This window comes from Macrobrachium nipponense, chromosome 2 (assembly GCF_015104395.2).
Source record: "Macrobrachium nipponense isolate FS-2020 chromosome 2, ASM1510439v2, whole genome shotgun sequence".
Taxonomy (NCBI): domain Eukaryota; kingdom Metazoa; phylum Arthropoda; class Malacostraca; order Decapoda; family Palaemonidae; genus Macrobrachium; species Macrobrachium nipponense.
This window is the reverse complement of record NC_087201.1, coordinates 45,138,351-45,160,732: the sequence shown is the minus strand read 5'-3', so window position 1 is coordinate 45,160,732 and position 22,382 is coordinate 45,138,351. Positions and strand designations below refer to the sequence as shown.

At 38.1% G+C, this 22,382-nt stretch overlaps 1 protein-coding gene across 1 annotated transcript in view; it reads left to right on the top strand.

The window, feature by feature from the left end:
* The window catches only part of LOC135221176 (rootletin-like), a 364,024-nt gene that overhangs the window by 197,552 nt on the left and 144,090 nt on the right, over positions 1-22,382 (top strand). The window contains exon 18 of the mRNA XM_064259000.1: positions 6,029-6,093. Coding sequence (XP_064115070.1) covers positions 6,029-6,093 — 65 coding nt within the window. The remainder of the gene's footprint in view (positions 1-6,028; positions 6,094-22,382) is intronic.

Genomic DNA, 22,382 nt, shown 5'->3' with positions numbered 1-22,382 from the left:
AAGAAAGAGAAGTACTGTATAAATATCGACGAGAGGCTCGTCCTTTAGAATATGAGAACTCGCAACGCTTGAAAAGAGATCGTAAGACTCACTAGGACGCTCGAGAGGACGCCCCGATACAAGTTAAGCGTTCTAAGCGAAGTTTTAAAGACGCTCGACGTCCATTAGAGCATGTCCCTCTTCAGGACGCTTTTGAGGATGCTTCTTTGATGGATAAACGTCTTATAGACATAAGAGTCCAGCGGGATCGGAAGCTTTCATTGACAGACGCGCGACTTCCTGCGAGTCCTAAGTCTCGCTCCCTTAGCAAGGGCGCTCGCGATGACGATAGACGCCCGACTAATCGGGATTCTCAGAAAGATAAACGTACTCAACTGAGGAGATCGACAGGAATCCCGCAAAGAGGCTTTTGAAGAACCTTTGCCTCTAATGACTTCGAAAGACAAGACTTTACAAGAGAGTCTTAAGTTTTCAAAGACAACAGCGGATCATTCGCGCATTGTCTCGTCTATTCCTTCAGCGGATAGAAGCTCCCCCTTACGAACAGAGCCTCAAAGGAGAAGCGCTTCCTGTTTAGCTAAAGAAACTTCGGACCGTCAAGATCAAGGAGAGTCTTCCAACGATACGCATCCTGCAGAAGAGGAAGAGCCTTCAGAAGCATCTACGGATTATAGCATGTTAACGCGCTTACTGAAGGAATTGTTTTCGGAAAAATTCCAAGCACCAGTTCCTCTCTCACCGCCATTGCAACTGTCCTCATCCAAAACGAGAAAAGCTCCGGGTTTTGTTAGGATGGCTTCTTCACTTTCTACTAAAAGAGCGTTGAAGAGGATGAATGATTGGATGGAATCAAGGAAGACGAAAGGAAAGACGTCCTTTGCGCTTCCTCCAGCTAAGCTAAACGGGAGAGCCGGTATATGGTATACGACCGGAGAAGAAACAGGGTTGAGACTTCCTTCGTCTGCGCAAGGTGACTTCTCAAACCTGGTCGAAGCACCGAGGAGATCTTACCTGTCCTCGGCTAAGGTTTCATGGACTATGCCTGAAATAGATCACCATCTAAAAGGACTGTACAGGACGTTGGAAGTATTTAACTTCCTAGACTGGTGCTTAGGAGCTTTAGGTCTGCAAGCTAAGAGCCCAGAATCATTGTCACTAGAAGAATTATTGAGCGTCCTGTCATGTATGGATAAAGCAGTAAGGGATGGCTCAGATGAGTTAGCTGCCCACTTTACTACGGGAATATTAAAGAAACGAGCGCTTTTCTGCAGTTTTACTGCTAAATCAGAAAGAGTCCTGTGCCTTGTCAGAGCTCTAAAATTCTATCTGGATAGAACAAAACAAATTAGAGGTCAATCGGACAATCTTTGGTGTTCTGTGAAAAGACCTGATTTACCAATGTCTAAGAACGCCTTAGCGTTCTTCTTGAGAAGCACCATCAGGGAGGCCCATTCGTCCTGCCCAGATAGTGATCTGAAAATTCTGAAAGTCAATGCTCATGAAGTTAGAGCTGTCGCAACTTCGATGGCATTTCAGAAGAATATGGTGCTCAGCGACATTGTGAGCACCACATTTTGGCGAAGCAACTCTGTGTTGGCTTCACACTACCTCAGGGATGTGAAAGTGACATATGAGAACTGCTTTTTGTTTGGACCATACATATCAGCAGATTCAGTTTTGGGTACGGGAAGCGGCACGAATCCTATCCTTTAGAAAATGGATAGGTGTGCTTTTGTTTTATGGTTGTTGGTTTTTTGGTTGTAGGGTCAACCGCTAGAGGCGGACCTCCCTTTATTTTAGCCTTAAAGTTTCGGGGACTAACTTTGCTAGGCTAGGTCAGGTGGTGGTTTTTCTTTGCTTCGCTGCCCTTAAAGTATGGTCAATATGGTCTAGACACATTGTGGTCACGCCCCCGTTGTCAGATCATCTAGATCTCACCAGCTATACAGGTCACGTCCTTGCTGGAGAGACTAGTAAAGCAAAAGCAGACTTGGGTGACAGTAATCACGAAGTCAGCTATGCTAACAGGTAAGGAACCAAGATGTCTATCATCTGCATGTGAAATGTTTCCCAAAATCCTTTTATTCTGTCCCTCCCCACCTCCACTGGTGGGAATCAGCTATATATATATCTGACAGGTAAGTGTCATGAACAAAATGATATTGTTATGATACAATAAAGTTTGTTCATACTTACCTGGCAGATATATATAATCAAGTACCCGCCCAGCCTCCCCTCGGGGACAGTAACATTAAAAAATCTGAATAGAAAATGGGAATGGTTCCTGACACCCGCCTCCCAGCGGCGGGAATGGGTACTAACCACCTGGCCGACCACTGCGTTTGCCGGGAGTTTTGAAATTCTGTCGGACTTCGGAGAATACAGCTATATATATATCTGCCAGGTAAGTCTGAACAAACTTTATTGTATCATAACAATATCATCTTTACTTGTTGATGCTCCCTCATTACCTCAAGCGCCCACAACGTCTTAAGAGCCCTCTTCAACTCAGGTGTCAGTTACGGATAAAAAGCACCTGTTTCTCCAATCAACAGTCCTCGGCATAGCTTTGAGTTGCAAAAGAAAAGCAATCAGGATCTCCTTGCTCATTCCACCAAGAGACCAAAGGAGACTCCTTCTGTAAGTAAAAAGCAGTCTATTCCTCCGAGAGCGCATCCTTTTCGGTCCAGACAGAGATCCTTGTCCTGTTTCAGAGGAGGTCCGTCAAGAAAACCTCTGCTAAAAGTTCGTCTCACAAGTGAGACTGTCCTCTGTGCCCAAATCGGAGCCAGACTCTTTCGTTTGGGAAGTTTGGCGGAAAAAGGGAGCAGAGGCCTGGATAGTGAAGGTTCTGAAAGAAGGTTATATCATCCCCTTTGTGAAAATGCCTCCCTTAGTCAACACACCATTCATCTGTTTATTTGCAAGTCAGAGAGGTTTTCAGCACTTGCAGAACAAGTTATGTTTCTTTTAATAAAGGAGGCAGTAGAGCTAGTGTGGGACCTTCATTCTCCAGGTTTTTACAGCTTTCTGTTCTTGGTCCCCAAGTTATCAAGGGCCTGGAGATGTATCTTGGATGTCACTGCTCTCAATGTTTTTCTCTTGAAGATAAAATTCAAGATGGAAACAAACCAGTCAGTCCTGTCATCCATTTGTCCAGGAGATTGGGTGACGACCTTAGACCTGCAGGATGCGTATTTCCATGTTCCTATTCATCCCAGTTCAAGGAAGTACCTTAGGTTGTGTTCGAGGGAAAGAGTTATCAATTTCAGGCTCTTTGCTTCAGTCTTACAATGGCTCCTCAGGTTTTCACCAGTGATGGCTCTCATTGCAAAATGGCTACACCTACAGGGGATAAGAATCTCCCTGTATTTAGATGATTGGCTTCTCAGAGCCCAATTGGAGAGTCAATGCATGGAGGACCTCAGGAAGACTCCCCTGTTAGTACAAGGATTAGGAATTCTAGTAAACCACCAGAAGTCCCAATTGATTCCCTCTCAGAGGATTCAATAATTGGGGACAGTAATAGTGTCTTGGGATTAGAATACAATCGTACCTAAAGAAGGTACAAGAAATTCTTTCTATAGAAGAATGCTCAACGAACACTTGGATGAGCCTCCTTGGTTTTCTACCGTCAATGGAACAATTCGTACAGTTTTTTTTTAAATTCGCGGAAAAATACTTACAGCCGAAAACTTTTGAATCATGCGCCTTGGGGGATGCTGGGAGTTCACGGATCAAGGCGTAGTTTTGTTTACAATCGTTACGCAGGCGCGCAAGCGCGAATTTCTTTCTTATCGCACTAAAAAGTATCAGTGACACATCTCAAAAATTATTTCATCACTTTGACATAATTTTTGCACCGTTTTAAATAATCCGATATATGAAGTATTATATATGAAAATGTGCGCAATTTCATGTAGAATACAAAAAAAAAAATACTCATGATTGTAGCTCTTATCAGTTTTGAAATATTTTCATATAAATAACGATAAGTGCAAAAATTTCAACCTTCGGTCAACTTTGACTCTATTGGAATGGTCGAAAAACGCAATTGTAAGCTAAAACTCTTATATTCTAGTAATATTCAATCATTTGCCTTCATTTTGCAACAAATTGAACGTCTCTAGCACAATATTTCGATTTATGGTGAATTTATGAAAAAACTTTTTCCTTAGGTCCGCGCGGTAACTCTTCCGATAAATTTTTCTCGTGTGATTGTCGTAATGTTTGCACCATTTTAAATTTGCCGTTACATAATGTTTTATATATGGAAATGTGCGCAATTTCATGCACAATACAACTAAAAACAACCCATGGTTGTAGCTTTTATCAGTTTTGAAATATTTTCATATAAATAACAATGTGCCAAAATTTCAACCTTCGGTCAACTTTGACTTTACCGAAATGGTCAAAAAACGCAATTGTAAGCTAAAACTCTTATATTCTATTAATATTCAATCATTTACCTTCATTTTGCAATGAATTGGAAGTCTCTAGCACAATATTTCGATTTATGGTGAATTTATGAAAAAAAAAAATTTTCTTTATGTCCGCGCGGTAACTCTTACGAAAAAATCATACGTGCGATTGTGGTAATGTTTGCACCATTTAAAATTAGCCGTTACATAAAGTTTTATATATGAAAATGTGCGCAATTTCCTGTAGAATACAACATTAAATGATTGAAGGTTGTAGCTTTTCTCTTTTTCAAAATATTTGCATATAAATCACGATAAATAGAAAAAAAACCACGTTCGGTCAATTTGACTCTACCGAAATAGTCGAAAAACGCAATTGTTAGCTAAAACTCTTACAATCTAGTAAAATACAGTCATTTATCTTAATTTTAAAACAAATTTGAAGTGTCTAGCACAATATTTAGATTTATGGTGAATTTTTAAAAAAACTTTCTTTCCCTCCGCGCGCCAATTCGCGGCCGCATATCTCCGAAATGCGTACATCGCATTCTCCTAATATTTGCTCCTTTTCATATTAGGCGTTTTATAGAGTTTCATTAATGGAAATGTGCAAAAATTCATGAAGAATACAAACAAAAAGATTTGAAGGTTGTAGCTTTTCTCATTTTTGCAATATTTGCATATAAAAAATATATATATAAAAATTTTGACATTCGGTCAACTTTAACTTGTCCGAAATGGTCGAAAACTGCAATTCTAAGCTAAAACTCTCACAGTATCATAATATTCAATCATTTTTCTTCCTTTTGAAACAAATTGGAAGTCTCTAGAACAATATTCAGATTTATGGTGAATTTTTGAAAAAAAAAACATTTTTTACGCCCGGGCGTTACGAATTCATGCATCATTTTGTGATAATATTTTTTCTGTGTTGCTTTGATCGTTTTACAATGTGTTATATATCAAAATAATTGCAATTTAGTGTACAATACAACGATAAAAAAAGTATCTCGTTAGCTTTGACTGTTTTTCGCACAGCTCGATTTGAATACAATTATGTATGAATTTTTTTTTTGTCGCTACCATATATCGCATTATTTATATATGATAATGATATTTTTTTCATTTCTGATGGTTGCATACTAAATTTCAGGCAATGACAAAAAAATGAGCCAAAAATGAACTCTTAATCTTGAAAACTAAGCGCGCTCTGATTTTTTGAAAAAACTATTTTTTCTGCTTCCGCGCTCACTCCAAACCTGCCTCGGCATACGGGAGACGTTTTGGTTTTTAGGGCTTCGGCATAAGAGGGTTAATGGCATTTGTTCACTGGAGTCTTCTATGACATTGGTTATCTAAAGTTGTAAATGATGTACTTTTCTAGAATTCATAAATACATTTTGTTTCCTGAAGCCATTAATGGTATTTGTTCTCAGAAGTCATTCAGTACACTTTATTGATATTTGTCCCTTGAAGTTTGTGTTGTTTCTCTTAGAAGTCATTAATGATCTGTTCTCAGAAGTCATTAATGATGTGCTCTGAGAAGTCATTAGTGACATTTATTCCTCATTGACATAAGATGTTAAAAGAAGCAATTTTTTCTCCAGATCCACCACATAAGCTGTACTGCACTGCTGAAGTAGTCAACAAAGAATTCTGTCAGGCAAAGAAAGTGAGTACAGTATATAAGATTGTTTGAAGGATGTCTTCGTATGCAATTGTTAAGCAAAACAATATTTAATTTACATGAGAATTTTTTTTGTGTATGATCGACAGCTAATATTAAAACATAAATTAATTCTACCCATCAAAAACATCCTGTAATTCTGTAGTATTTACTTTATTGTACTTCTTGTTTAGATTCCTACTTTTAGGATGAACTTGTCCTTAATAACATTGAGGGACAAGGAGAAATTTTCATAGAACAAAATTAGAGGGTACTTGTAATGGTTCTTATAATTTAGTTGGATAGAAGTCCCAAGACAAAAGTTTTATAGAATACACAAGTGTTAATTAAGTAAGAGAATTTAATTGGTACTTTGGAAGATTTGTGTATTTGAAACCCCATAAAAGGAACTTGGGACTTAGAATCTCTTTCCTTTTGGTAATCTTATAGAACGATAAGATGCAGAGGTGGTTGATCTCACACATGAAAGAGAAAAGATCCATTTACTGTATTAAAGTATCGCTTTAAAAGTGTTTTTCAAGTACAAAGTTTTGTGTCCTTAGGGGTATCTCTTGAAATAGAATGGAACTAGGGAAAATCTGAGGTTTCTTTGGATATTGATCTTGCTGTGACATCATAGTCACATGATTTGCCATTATATACACACTCACAAACACACATGTATATGAGAATATAAATATATATATTTATACACAAACACACACAGTCAGTCCCTGGGTTATGCCATTCCAAGGTTACAATGCTCTACAAATATACTAGAGACCATCATCAACAGCCATTGCTAGTCCACTGCAGGACAAAGGGCTCAGACATGTCCTTCCACCCCCATCTGTTTATGGTCTTTCTATGCCAGTCCATACTAGAGACCATATATTATATATATATATATTATATTATCTATATATATTATATATTATTATATATAGATTATATATTATATTATATATAATATATTATATATAATTATATATATACTAATCTAAATATCTATATCTATAATCTAATATATTATTATTATATAAATTATTATATAGATATATATATATTATATATATATATATATATAAGTCATATCACATTTCCGTGATTCATATACAAATATCGAGCTACAATGTCCTTTAATATCTAATTCGCTCTACCTCGGAATTAATATATTTTCATATAGCTTAACCGAAGGGGAATTTTTTCTCGATAATAGATTTGCCTGGACCAGGGCGCGAACCTATGGATCCTTTCAAACCCAGGAACGTCAGTGAAGCGTTACCTACTACACCACGCGAGAGGTGTTAGTAGGTAACGCTTCACTGACGTTCCTGGGTTTGAAAGGATCCATAGGTTCGCGCCCTGGTCCAGGCAAATCTATTATCGAGAAAAAATTCCCCTTCGGTTAAGCATATATGAAAATATATTAATTCCGAGGTAGAGCGAATTAGATATTAAAGGAAACTTGTAGGCTCGATAATTTATATTATTATATATATATAGATATATATAAGTACACACATAATCTAATATATAATATATATACTATCTAATATATATATATATAATATATATATATATAATATATATATAATACACAACATATACATATATATATATATATATATATATATATATATATATATATATATATATATATATATATATATATAATAATATATATATAATATATATATATAATATATATATATATACACACATACAGTAGTACCTCATACTTCAAACTTGGTCCATTCCAGAAGGCTGGTCAAAATGCAATTTGTTCAAAACATGAAACATTCCCCCTTTTTAAAATTTGCTATTGTTTATTGTTTCAAAAGTTATATGAAGAGTGTATGCTATAAGAAGTAAAATTTTTGAAAAATTTTTTTCCATGTAAGATCTGTGCACTGTTTGGTGAAAATGGCACGTGGCCGGCTGGGATTGAGTGAGGAGATATGGGAACCCCTCAAGGAAACCGAAATGTTCACAGTAGGCAAAGGTTGATGAAATCAATTTTATCACATTTTGCAGGGATAATCAAAGAAATTGGTATTGTGTGTCTGTGTGTGTATGAGAGAGAGAGAGTGAGTAATGAGCGTTTATGATTGTCAACATGCTAACACTTGGATCTAGAGTGCAAGGAGATTAATTATGGCACATCAACTTACTATTGGCAAGTAGCAGAATTAGAATATACATGAGGATTTTGCAAACAATAATAAATAAAGAATGCAAGTAAGGAAAGGCATGAGAAATTAAATAACTAAACAAAGAAGTTGTTTAAACAAACAATCCTAGGCATGCAGAAGCTGAAGGCAGTGCCAGTGTTTTTATAATGGAGTTGAGTTACTTTTACAGTGCTAAAAAATCATAAAAAGCAAGCACCATTCAATAGGTATTTTACTGTAACAAAAAGAAGTGATTTGGAAAAATCAAATGTAGGTTAAAGAAACGGGTGAAGCGCTGAAATGTAGTGAAAGTGAATAATCATCCTATCCCCACTGGAAAGTCAATGGGAACAAAACCCCTGCCTCCCACCCAATAACCCACCCCTATCCCTTTCCTCTCCTCTGTCATCTTATTCAGCACACCAAACATTGGCTCAAATAAGACTTGTTTTTTTTTATTTTTTTTACTGTAGTACTTTTGAGTATTTTTTTATTTTATTGTTGTTTTATTGTGAAATTCCCTTTTATTTTCTTATGTGAATTGGTACTGCTTGTACGTACATACAGTAATGTTTTCCTGTCTTTTCTCATTCTCTTCTCAGCAATGTAAATACACGCTCCCTCTATCTCTATTCAGTTTTTCCTTACCGCAGTAACGTACGGTTTTGTTAATCTTTAAACACCTATTGGACGTATTATACGTTGACTAAAATTGTCTGTCGGGTGCTTAATTGATGTACGATACATTGACTACAAAAAGTTTTTTTAAATGTTCGCGGAAAAATAGTTATAGGCGTAGTTTGCGAAAAATTTGAAATCACACGCCTTGAGGGATGCTGCGAGTTCACGGATCAAGCTGTTGTTTTGTTTACAAGCGTTACCCAGGCGCGCAGGCGCGAATTCCTTTCTTCTTGCACTAAAAAGCATCAGCGACACATCGCAGAAATTCTTTCGTCAGTTTGTTGTAATGTTAGCCGTTACATAGAGTTTTATCAATGAAAACGTGCCCAATTTCATGTAGAATACAACAAAAAACAACCAATGGTTGTAGCATTTATCAGTTTTGAAATATTTTCATATAAATCACAATAAGTGCCAAAATTTCAACCTTTGGTCAACTTTGACTTGACCGAAATGGTCGAAAAACGCTGTTGTAAGCTAAAACTCTTACGTTCTAGTAATATTCAATCATTTACGTTCATTTTGCAACAAATTGGAAGTCTCTAGCACAATATTTCGATTTATGGTGAAAATAAAAAAAAAAAAAAAAAAATTTCCTTACGTCCGCGTGGTAACTCTGCCGAAAATCTCTTCATTTTACAACAAATTGGAAATCTCTAGCACAATATTTTGATTTATGGTGAAATTTTGAAAAAAACTTTTTCCCTACGTCCGCACGGTAACTCTGCCAAAAATCTCAGAAATTCTTTCATCAGTTTGTCGTAATGTTTGCACCGTTTTATATTAGCCGTTACATAAAGTTTTATATATGAAAATCTGGGCAATTTCATGTAGAATACAACGAAAAACAACCCATGGTTGTAGCTTTTATCAGTTTTGAAATATTTTCATATAAATCACGATAAGTGCCAAAATTTCAACCTTCATTCAAATTTGACTCGACCGAATGGTCGAAAAAAAACGCCCCCCAATTGTAAGCTAAAACTCTTACATTGTAGTAATATTCAATCATTTACCTTTATTTTGCAACAAATTGGAAGTCTCTAGCACAATATTTCGATTTATGGTGAATTTTTGAAAAACACATTTTCCTTACGTCCGCGCATGGTAAATCTGCCGAAAATCGCAGAAATTTTTTTGTCAGTTTGTTGTAATGTTTGCACCATTTTATATTAGCCGTTACATAAAGTTTTATATATGAAAATGTGCACAATTACATGTAGAATACAACAAAAAACAACCCATGGTTGTAGCCTTTATCAGTTTTGAAATATTTTCATATAAATCACAATAAGTGCCAAAATTTCAACCTTTGGTCAACTTTGACTCTACCGAAATGGTCGAAAAACGCAATTGTAAGCTAAAACTCTTACATTCTAGTAATATTCAATCATTTACGTTCATTTTGCAACAAATTGGAAATCTCTAGCACACTATTTCGATTTATAGTGAATTTTTGAAAAACATTTTTTCCCCGGTAACTCTGCCGAAAATCTCTGAAATTATTTCGTCAGTTTGTCGTAATGTTTGCACCGTTTCATATTAGCCGTTACATAAAGTTTTATATATGAAAATTTGTGCAATTTTATATAGAATACAACTAAAAATAACTCATGGTTGTAGCTTTTATCAGTTTTGAAATATTTTCACATAAATCACGATAAGTAGAAAAAATTTGACCTTCAGTCAAATTTGATTCAACCGAAATGGTAAAAAACTGCAATTGTAAGCTAAAACACTTACAGTCTACTAATATACATTCAATTACCTTCATTTTGCACCAAACGTAAAGTCTCTAGCACAATATTTCGATTTATGGTGAATTTTTGAAAAAAACTTGTTTTTACATCCGCGCATTACGAATTCATGCATCATTTCGTGACAATATTTTCTCTCTGTTGCTTTGATAATTTTACAATTTGTTATATACATACAACAAAAAATAATTAACTCATTAGCTTTAACCGTTTTGCTCACAGCACGATTTGTATACGATTATATATGTTATTTTTTTGCGCTGTTATATATTCCAATATTTATATATAATAATGATTTTTTTTTATTTCTGATGGTTGCCTACTAAACTTCAGGCAATGACAAAAAAACAAGCCAAAAATGAACTCTTAATCTTTTTCCGCTTTGGCGCTAACTCCTGAACACTGCCGTCATACGAGAGACACTTTGGTAAATAGCTGCTCGGCGTTTAAGGGTTAATTATTTATGTGAAATTTTATGGTGAAATGCTTTTCTTTTATTTATGGTGGAACTTCAGTTTTCATACGTAATCTGTTCCAGAACATTTCACAAAGTCAGAAATGTACAAAATCCAAAACAATAATTCCCATAAGGAATAATGTAAATCCAATTAATGTGTTCCAGTCACCCAAAAGTAGTAATAAAATTGTTAGCATATGGAAGACAGAGGTGAGGAGAGAGGAAAGAGGAGAGGTTATTGTTTGGAAGGGGAATCCTCCTCCAAAAGGACTTCAGGTATCAAGGACTTATCTGGGGTTATTTTTCTTCATTTCTTACTGGCATTATCTGGGGTTACTTCCCCTCTTCGTTTTATACTGGTACTAGGACAAGCTTGAGAGTCAGTTAATCCCTGTTGCACGACAAAACTGTCCAGAGACGCTTGTTTCTGGTGTCTTTAAAACTGCCCAAAGTGAAATACTGCATTGTCATTAAGATGTTGGAGTCACTGATTGCATCGTCTTTGTTGGCATGGTAATTCTCCACAAAATTTTTTACATCACTGTGCCATGTCCTTAAGGGGGCTGGCCTGCTAATGGCGTTTTTTAAGGACAGGTCTTTCACATTCATACCACTTAATAAGGTGACTTGGGACAGCTCCAAACCTCATATGATTTTCGCCGCTGACCGGTTATGTGACGCCAGGGTGATTTAACCTGAAAATAACCATTTTTCAAATTCTATCTCCTCCCTTGATATTTAATATTAAGACCTGGGATTACTACCTTATATAGACCTGAAGTAGACCTCCAGTCAAATGAAGAGTTTTTTTCTCTATAAAAGTCATTTTTTTGCTAGATATGAATTTTTCATTATGGTATAAAAATAAATCCTATAAATCAGGAAAAACAAATTTATAAAAAGAGACATAACAAAAATTGGAAAAAAGTGCTCTATTTGATTGTTCTATAATGTCTTTCTAAGTCATATACCAAATTCCAATGTTATAGCTTTAAAACCAAGTGAGAAGATAGATTTTGATGGTCAATAATTATAGTTTTGAGATTCGGGTGTTCAAAGTTTTCCTTTGTATTTTTATAAAGACAATCTTAATAAATAATGATTATTATGAATGTATATTTTGTTTTGTGTATTAATAAACCAAAACTATGTTATTTATCATAATTTAATCACTAATGATGATCCCTTTGCTCATATATCGTAGCCTGGGGCACTGTGTCAGTCAAGACGGGGCACTCCTTCCTACGCAACTCTCTCTTTCTCCTTCACTAACTCGGCTTATTACAGCGAATTTTTGTCTTCTGTATGTTAGCGAGATGTTTTCCTTGTATTTTCCTCTTGGCATGATGAAATTCTTGCTGAAACAAAGATAAACAAATGTAAAAGCAAGAGAATGTCAGAAGTGAAACTCAAACGTGTACTCTCTTTTTACAAAGACAATGTTAATAAATTATGATTATTATGAACTTCATATTCCTTTTTGGGTATTAATAAACCAAAACTATGTTATTTATCATAAATGAAGATCCCTTTGCTCAAAGATCGTAGCCTGGGCACAGTGCGACGTGTGCTTCAGGCAAGACGGGGGCATTCCTTACTACGCACCCCTCCCACTCTCTCTCTTCACTAACTACGCTAATATCGTGTATGTTATGATATTCTGTAATCATATTAGAGTGAACTTTCTTTGTCTGTATGTTACCGAGATGTTTTGCTTGTCTTTTCCTCATTGGCATGATGAAATTCTTGCCGAAACAAAGATAATCATACGTAAAAGCAAGCAAATGTCAGAGGTGAAACTTGAATGTGTACACTACATGAGGTTTGTGCTCGCGCTGAAAGGTGGTAAGCTGCTGACTTTCCTTCTGTGACTCATGGAATCTCTACAGATGCCATTGCTCACAATTTCTTTGACAATAATTATAAAAATTTACGATAACAGACAAAATATTTTATTCTCTTATACGGATCAATGTTTTTGGCTTATTGAGTTACGTTACTAATTACCCTGTAACTACGAAAGTTTGAGGAATTTTGACGAAATATTTCGTATACATATTCTCCATTGCCATATCAAGCTCCATGAATTTTTTCATTACTTTGTATTTTTCGCCCTGTACCCCCTTATGTAAGGGTACCGACCGGCCCCCTTAATCACTTGAGCATGCACATTAAATTTTTCAAACCAGCCTCTGCTGGCCTTAAATTTACTAAAAGCAGCAGTTGTTGTCGGCATTTTCTTACTGAGATTTGCATACAACATCTTCAAACACTTTGCTATGAGTTCTTTTTTTTAAATTCTGTAGTGTTTCTCACCTTGTTTAAGATGGGCTGGCACTTGGAACTTTCTGTGGCCCCAAGATGGCTTATTTAGCGGTTGCACTCGAATAAAAGAAGCACATAAAAAGCACAAAAAACAACGAACACAAAAGCAGAATGGGTTACAAGAGAACACAGGATGCTTTGTTTGGTACATAATCTGAGAGTATGTACGAAACCAGAGTAAAAATTTTGTTGGCAAAAGTCTACGAAAACTGAAACGTATGAAATCCGAGGTTTAACTGTACAGTGGAACCTTGGTTATCTCTATGAAAATTGAATCTTACGAAAACCAGGGAATATGAAATCCGAGGTTTGACCTCTACAGTGGAACCTCAGTTTTCATACATAATCTTTTCCGGAACTTCCCATGAAGTCCAAAACGTACAAAAACCGAAACAATGATTCCCATAAGGAATAATGTAAATGCAATTAATGCGTTCCTGACCCCCAAAAATGTTTTTGAAAAATAGATTTTATAGGGAATAAACAGAGTTTTACATACAGAAAACTATGAGAAATAAATATAAATGAATAATTAAACAATTGATGAATATTTAACATCACTCTTACCTGTATGGAAGACACTTGTTACAGTATAGAAGATGGAGAGAAAGGGAGAAGGAGGAATTCCCCTTCAGAAGGATTTCAGGTATCAAGGACCCATCTGGGGTTACTTCTCTTTGTTTTTTACTGGCACTGTCTGAGGTTACTTCCTCTCTTCGGTTTTTACTGGAACTAGGACCAGCTAACAGACAAGTGTCATAAAACTGGATTGCTGATAACTGAGTCCGGCGATAACTGGGGGCTACCTTTACAATTAATGCATTCTATATCCCCAAAAATATTAAGAAACATAAACACACTTTTACATACAGGAAACAGTGACAGTTAAATATAAATGACTAATAAATGTGCTGCTCTCCACCTCTCAACCTCCCCTCTGAACACAGTACAATATCATCTGCATATAATATGCTCCATGGCATTGCTTCCCTAACATCCTTGGTTATTACATCCATCACGATGTTGAAGATGAATGGGCTAAGTGCCGACCCCTGGTGTAATCCAACTCCTATCTCAAATCCATCTGTCTCTCCAAATTTGCTTCTCACTCTAGTATACACATTCCTGTACATCTGAACAATTCTGACATACTTTTCCAGCACCATCTTCTCCCTCAAACATCTCCATATTTCTTGCCTTGGCACTCTGTCATAGGCCTTTTCAAGGTCTATGAATACCAGATACAGGTATCGTCGTTTTTCTCTGAATTTCTCCATCAGCTGCCTTATGCAAAATATTCCATCCATTATGCCACATTCCACCATAAATCCTAACTGTTCCTTCCCTATTCTTACTTATTATCTCAGCCTGCCATCTATTATTCTTTCCAAAATCTTCAACGTGTGAGACATTAGTTTGATACCTGTTTAATTACTGCATTCCTGGACATCCCCTTTACCTTTAAATATAGGTATCAATATGCTTTTGCGCTATTCTTCTGGTATCTATTCTTGGTCAAATATTTTTACCATCAGATCTTACCAGATGTCTACCCCTTCCTCTCCCAAGGCTTTCCAAACTTCAACTGGGATTAAGTCAGGTTCTGTTGCCTTCCCATTCCTCATTCTTTTTAAGGCTCATATCACTTCATCCCTAGAGATCCCCATTGCCATTCCTATGTTTACTTGCCCATCCTCTCTTACAAATCATTCATTTTCTTCATTTAGCAGTTGCTTGAAATACTCTTTCCATCTTTTCAGGATGTCTTCTTCCTTTTTTATGACAGTACCGTTCCTATCTTTCATTTGCTTAATATGGGTGATGTCCTTCTTTCTTTTATTTCTTACTTTTGACAGTTTGAGCATCTTACTCAACCCTTTCTTGGTTGCCAGTTCATTATAAACCTCTTCATATGACCTTGCCTTAGCTTGAGCTACCACCCATTTTACTTCTTTGTTTCTTTCTTTTAATCTTTCTCTGTCCTCCTCCAGCTGTGACTCTTGAAATCTCTTCTTTGCCTCCCTTTTACCCTTCACCGCTTCCCCCACCTCCTCCCCCCACCACCAGCTCTCCTTTTCCTTCCATACTATTCCAGATGTTTCTCCTAGTACCTCCTTGTTACGTCTTCTAATCACTGCTGCATTATGCCTCCACCATTTTTCCACATCTTCAATTCCCAGACCAACATCTCCCAGCACTCTTCTCCTAAACTCTCTCTTCTTATCATTATCCCTCCCTAACAATTGATACCACTTGATTTTCTTTACCTCATTCGTTTTCATTTTCTTTTTTCTTTTCATTTTCAAATCCATACAAAGGAGCCTATGTTGGGGGGCCATGTGGTCACCTGGGATAACTGTACAATTCCTAACTTCCACCAGTCCTGATCTATTGTAAAGAAGGTAATCTATTTGTTATCAAGTGCTCCCTTGTCTCTTTGAAGAACGTGTTCACTATTGCCATATCAAAAGACATGGCAAAGTCTACTATACTCTCTCCTTGGTTTCTCTCCCGGATCCCATGTCCTCCATGCACACGTTCAATTACATCATTTTCATTTCCGACATGTTCATTAAAGTCTGGCCCCACTACAGTCCTCTCCTGCTCTTCCAGTTCGTGCGTTACCTCATTCATTTCGTTCCAAAAACTGCTCTTTTCTTCCTCTGTACAGCCCACTTGTGGAGCATAAGCACTATTGATGTTCATTGTTTCCCCTCCATAACATAACTTCACTCTCATAATGCAGTCATTCTTTTTACTCACTTCTGTCACTGCATTCTTCATATCCCCCGACAGCACTACACCAACGCCATTCTTACCTTGCTCATTTGCTCCACTATAGATTAGCTTATAGCCATCCCCCAGTTCTTTGGCTTTATTACCCTTCCATCTAGTTTCCTGCACACAAAATATCCACTCTTTATCCTCATCAACTCCGCCAACCAACTCTCTTCCTCTTCCTGTCATAGACCTGATATTGAGTTGGCCTATTCTGATCACACTTAGAGCTCGCTTCTTTAGCTGCACCTGCTTTTGATGCAGTAGCCCTCGCCTTGTCACAGAGTTAGGGTGATGTGTCTGTGCGTCGTTTACGTAGTATGCCCTAGCACTTCTCTCATCAGTACCACGACTCATTTCATTGGTTCTGGCATGGGTTTTTACAGTCGGATACCCTTCCTGACACCAACCCTCCCTATTTATCCAGGCTTAGGACCGGCACCCATTGAGGCTGGCTTGCCCCCCAGGTGGCTAGATTATATACTAATATATATATATATATATATATATATATATATATATATATATATATATATATATATATATATATATATATATATAATAATTCAGTGAAAAGGATAATTTAGTCAAAGATGTAACAGCCACAGAATGATGAGAAGTAAAATTTGTCTAGATCTAAGGAAAGAAAGAGAAAAACTAATTTTAAGAAAGAAAATCAACACTCTTGTAATAAGAGAAAAATCTGATGAGTTTGGTTTAGCAATACAAAATAGATACTCCCATCTACATAATGAATTGGAAGCAAGTAAAGAAGAAATGAATAGTAACTAAACAAAATTTGTTTTGGAATCAGCACAGGAGATAGGTGGAAAAGTTTCTAAACAAGATCAAGGAAAATTATTATCAGAAAACACCAAAAACTTAATAAAGAAACTATTGTAAATGAGGGTAAAATCCAAGAGAGATGAAATAGAACTTGCAGAACTATCCAAAATAATAAACAAACTAAAAACCCGAGACATTCATAAACACAATCAGACCAAAATTGAGGAAACACTAAAAAAGGGAAGAAGCATCAAATTGATGAAAAGAAGACTCAGAACAGGGCGCCAACAGATAAATACAGGATGAAAATGGAAATTGTTGGATTTCTGTTTTATGGCAGGGCAAGAAAGAACACTGAATTCGTTGTTTCATATATTATGTAAACTTAACTGTATGGCAGCTTAACAGAAAACTAAATATACATTGTAGATTTCAGTAAAAGGGTAAACAGTAATAATTACAGTACTCAACAGTGAGTAAAAGGTACAATTATAATAAATACATTGTTACGTATAAATACAGTATGTAGTTATACAACTAATTACACCAAAGTGTAGTTAGCAATCTAACACCTCCCCCCAAGATGGCAGGTGCAATACAAGGATACCTGGCATCTTAAGGTCCTTATTTATTATATGATTTCGAGTCCCATCTTATTTCTAAACGCTCTGATGCCCGTGTCTGACGTCCACTACGTCGTACCGGTAAGGCAACTGATAATCGAGTATCAGGCTTAGGTGATGTTGCAGGTGATCTACGATCTCCATATCCTGAAGCTTCGCCACCCAACACCGAGATAGGCGGGGAAATAATGTCTCCTGGCAAAAAAGGGTGATGAGGTCGTAGGAACCTCCGATTTCTCCAATAGATGCGCCCACTCCCAGTCTTTACGAGGTAATCCCTCCTCGTGCCAATTCCGACCACAACTCCTGGTTTATCCCATCGTTTTGTCTTAGGGTCCTGCAGATCCACGTACATACCAAGGTTCAGCTTAGAGAGTGGTCTGGCAGTGGCATCATACCGTTCCTTTGCCTGCTGCCGAAGGTACTTAGCCTTTATGTCACATTCGTCAGCTGTACGTTGCCATTCCTTTGCAAATGAACGATGATGAGCCGGAATCCTGGAACGCAAAGGATGTCCAAACAAGATTTGCGCTGGAGATCTACCGTCCGCCCGTGGAGTATTCCTGAGCTCAAGAAGCCCGCGTGCGAACTCATCCTCATCCAGCTTGCCATTTCTTGTGGTCGTCAAAATCAACTTCTTGACGATCTTCACGGTAGCTTCGGCATGACCATTTGCTTTTGGATTATAGGGCGATGTCACGCGGTGTTCCACCCCCCATCAAGCAAGGAAACGCCGCAATGTTGATGAAGCGAATTGCGGTCCTCCATCCGTTTTCAGTACTACAGGCACACCTGTGTCTGAAAATATTGGCCTCAACAAACTAACTAGTTGAGCTGCAGAAGTTGATCCATTGCACGAAGATACATACGGCCAACCTGACAGGCGATCAACGTACACAAGAAATGTCTTGCCAGAGATATGAAAATAATCAGCAGACACGGACTCAAATACTCGACTTGGCAAGTCTTCCTGCATCAAAGGCTCATTCTGCTGACCTGGTAACAGCTCTCGGCAACGAGAACAAGACTTCACTGTATTCTCAACGTCCCTGTCAATCCCTGGCCAATATATAGTCTGGCGTGCTCGACGCTTGGTGCGGTCCACTCCTTGGTGAGCATCATGTAGACACTGCAAAGTTTCTCTACGCAGGCTGCGAGGTATGAGAAGTCTGGGTCCGTAAACTATCAAACCATCATCCACGGCCAGCATGTCCCGAATTCCCCAGTATGCTCGCAACTCTTCTGGTAAGCTATGCTTATGATCTGGAAATCCTTTCATTATTACATCTCTTAATGACAGATATTCACCATCATGTGCAGAAGCATCACGAATCTTATCCAGCGTCTGGTCCCGTAGAGGTGCTAACCTTATGCCCTCCTCACAAGTAGCTAGTAAAGACGATACAACAGCAGCATGCAATGGATCTGCATCATCCAGCACATCATTGTCCTCAACAAGGTTCTGAACTGGTGAACGAGAGAGTGCATCCGGAATGCTGTGACATTTCCCACTTTGCCACCGTGCAGCAAAAGTAAATCTGCAGAGTTTCATTCTCATGTGCTGCAGTCGAGGATTTTCTATTTCTCCAAGAAGTTTTGAATTGAGAATAGGAACAAGTGATCGATGGTCTACTACCAGGTCAAAATAAGGCAAACCAGCCAAGTAAACACTGCATTTCCTCACTGCCCAAAGTACAGCAGCCATCTCAACCTCAATTACGGCATACCTAGTTTCCGCATCCGTTAAAAACCTGGATCCACACTGGATGAGCTTCCAAGCCTCTCCATGTTGTTGCAGCAAAACAAACCCCATACCATGCAACTTGGATGCGTCAGTTTGAAGCATAGTAGGTAAAGATGCATTAAAATGAGCTAAAACAGGAGGAGCTATGAGTGCTTCTTTAGTTTTCTCGAAAGCCACGTCATGCTGAGGGGTCCAGCACCACTCATTCCGAGGTTTAAGCAGGTCCCTGAGTGGCTGTGCAGCAGCTGCAATCGCAGAAGAAAAGCTCCCAAGCTGATTGGTTAAACCCATGAATGACCTGAGATCAGTGATATTTTGTGGCTTTGGAAATTCAGCTATAGCTCTCACCTTCCGAGAATCCACACTATAACCTACATGATTTATACTGTAACCACAAAATTCAACATTAGGTTGAGCAAATAAAATTTTGTCAGGATTTAAGGTCATTCCAAATTTGTCACATTTTTGCACAAGTGTGATCACATGGGCTAAGTGGTCACGGTAACTAGAATCGTACACCAAAATATCATCAACAATTTTGACAGTACGTGGAATATCTCCCAAAGCTTGATCTCCTCGACGATTGTACTCATCTCCAGATGATATAAGCCCCATTACGGCTCGTTTGAATTTGTAACGTCCCCAAGGTGTGATGAAGCAAGTAAGATCCTGATCTTCTTCAGCAATTTTGATTTGGAAGTATCCCATCTTCGCATCCAAAGTAGTGAACCACCTGGCTCCAGCATCCATTGACGATATAGCATCATGAGGGGATCGAACTGGATATGTAGGTCTGCGCACATAGCGGTTAAGTCTTGTAAGGTCCACACACAACCGCACACCACCCATCTTCTTTGCAATAGGGACCATCGGATGACACCATTCAGTGGGGTAATCAACCTTACCAATTATATCCTTAGTAAGCAAGTCATCTAGCTGAGCTTTAATATCCGATCTCCAACAATACGGAATGGTGCGTGGTGCGGTCACTGCAAAAGGACGTGCATCTGCTGACAGCTGAATCCTCATAGGACCTCCCTGCATTTCCCTTAGAGTAGCTGAAGCATCAAATACATGAGGATAAGCAGAAATGATGGAAGCTGCATGTTCTGCACGCTCTGCTTCTGTAGGGTCTCTGCTTTGTGGCCATCTTGGCAATCCCACTTGTACAGACACCAAACTGCTGGTACTTGCAGACTGCACAACATCCTGTGTGTTAGAAGTCACTTGTGGCTCCAAAACCTTCCTGGTTCTCGATGCTATATGTGGTTGCGACACTGAACATGTAACATGCTGTATTTGCGCTGGAAAATTTTCTGGTAATATTCCCAGTGCTACACAATCAAACCAGCTCAGAAGTGCACCTTTCACTTCCTTGACAACTGACACAACTGTTGTCGTACTACGATTCCCCAAAGTTAAAAAAGCCTCAAAAGTACCCATGTTAGTGAGAGCTTGACGATCTGCTGCAATAAGACCACCCATAATGATCGGCTCCAGTGAACTCTCATGAATTCCAAGAGATTTAGCGTTCTCAAGTCCTATCACAGTTGTCTCTGCTCCAGAGTCAGGTGTCCACATAACTGAACTTGATCCTTTGGGGTGAGTGGTACTGATGCAAATCTGAGGGGTTGGACGTGATGACGCACAGTTGCTGTAAACATCTCCAATGACACGATATAGATTCTGCTTTGAAGGCTTGAATGTGCTTTTATTACTCTTTTTCTTCTTCTGAGGAGACAGTGGCTGTCCCTTTGACCTGCACACCACTGCAAAGTGACCTTTCTTACCACATTGTTTGCAGTCCCTGTTTAGAGCCTTGCATGCCATCTTGTCACGATGGCGCTCACCTCCGCACCTAAAGCAGCAATGGCTGCCTTCTGACCTTGCTTGTATTGGGAAACTCTTGAAACAATATACTTTTCACTGCCCCAAATAACAGCACGACTGGCATTTGCGTTTTCCGATGCTCTGCAAATGTCAATAGCCATCTGCAAAGTGAGCTTCTTTTCTTCTAACATACGTTTCAAAGTCTCTTCATCTCTGGTTCCAACGACGATCCTGTCTCGTAGTCTGCTGTCCATGCAGGTTTCACAAAAATCACAGAAAGAAGCAATCTCTTTAATGCCGCACAAAAAATCATCGAAGGTCTCGTGTAACTCCTGGACTCTTGTATGAAAGTCGCGTCGGTCCACAATGACATTCCTTTGGTTGCGCAAGTGCAACTCCATGGCATCCAATATAGTCTTCAAGTCTGCTCCATCATCCAGTGAGAGACCATATCTCAGAGTGCGGGTCCAATCATCGTCTAGCACGGAAATCAATGCTGACCGCTGCTCAGCAAGAGAGAGAGATGACATTCTTGTCAACACTGCATGCCCCTCATACTTGTGACGCCACGAACCAAACTCTTTAAGAGATACAGAAGACGACAAGTGTGGTGCAGGAACTGCCCTTGCCTGAGACTGATTCCTATGATGTCCTGAGGTACCAGCAAAACCCTCTAGAATCGCGGTTAAACGTTCTTCCCTTTTCGTTGCTGCTTCTTGGGCATGATGAGCCATCTCTGATTGCCTTGCCACAAGTGCTGCCAGTTGTTCGATTTACTTCTCCATCGTGTACGGGTACTAAAGATTTAACACTGTACTTCTTGAACGACAGTAGACAGCATAAACAAAACCAATCACTGCGCCATGTTGGATTTCTGTTTCATGGCAGGGCAAGAAAGAACACAGAATTCGTTGTTTCATATATTATGTAAACTTAACTGTATGGCAGCTTAACAGAAAACTAAATATACATTGTAGATTTCAGTAAAAGGGTAAACAGTAATAATTACAGTACTCAACAGTGAGTAAAAGGTACAATTATAATAAATACATTGTTACGTATAAATACAGTATGTAGTTATACAACTAATTACACCAAAGTGTAGTTAGCAATCTCACAGAAATATTATCAACAAATGAG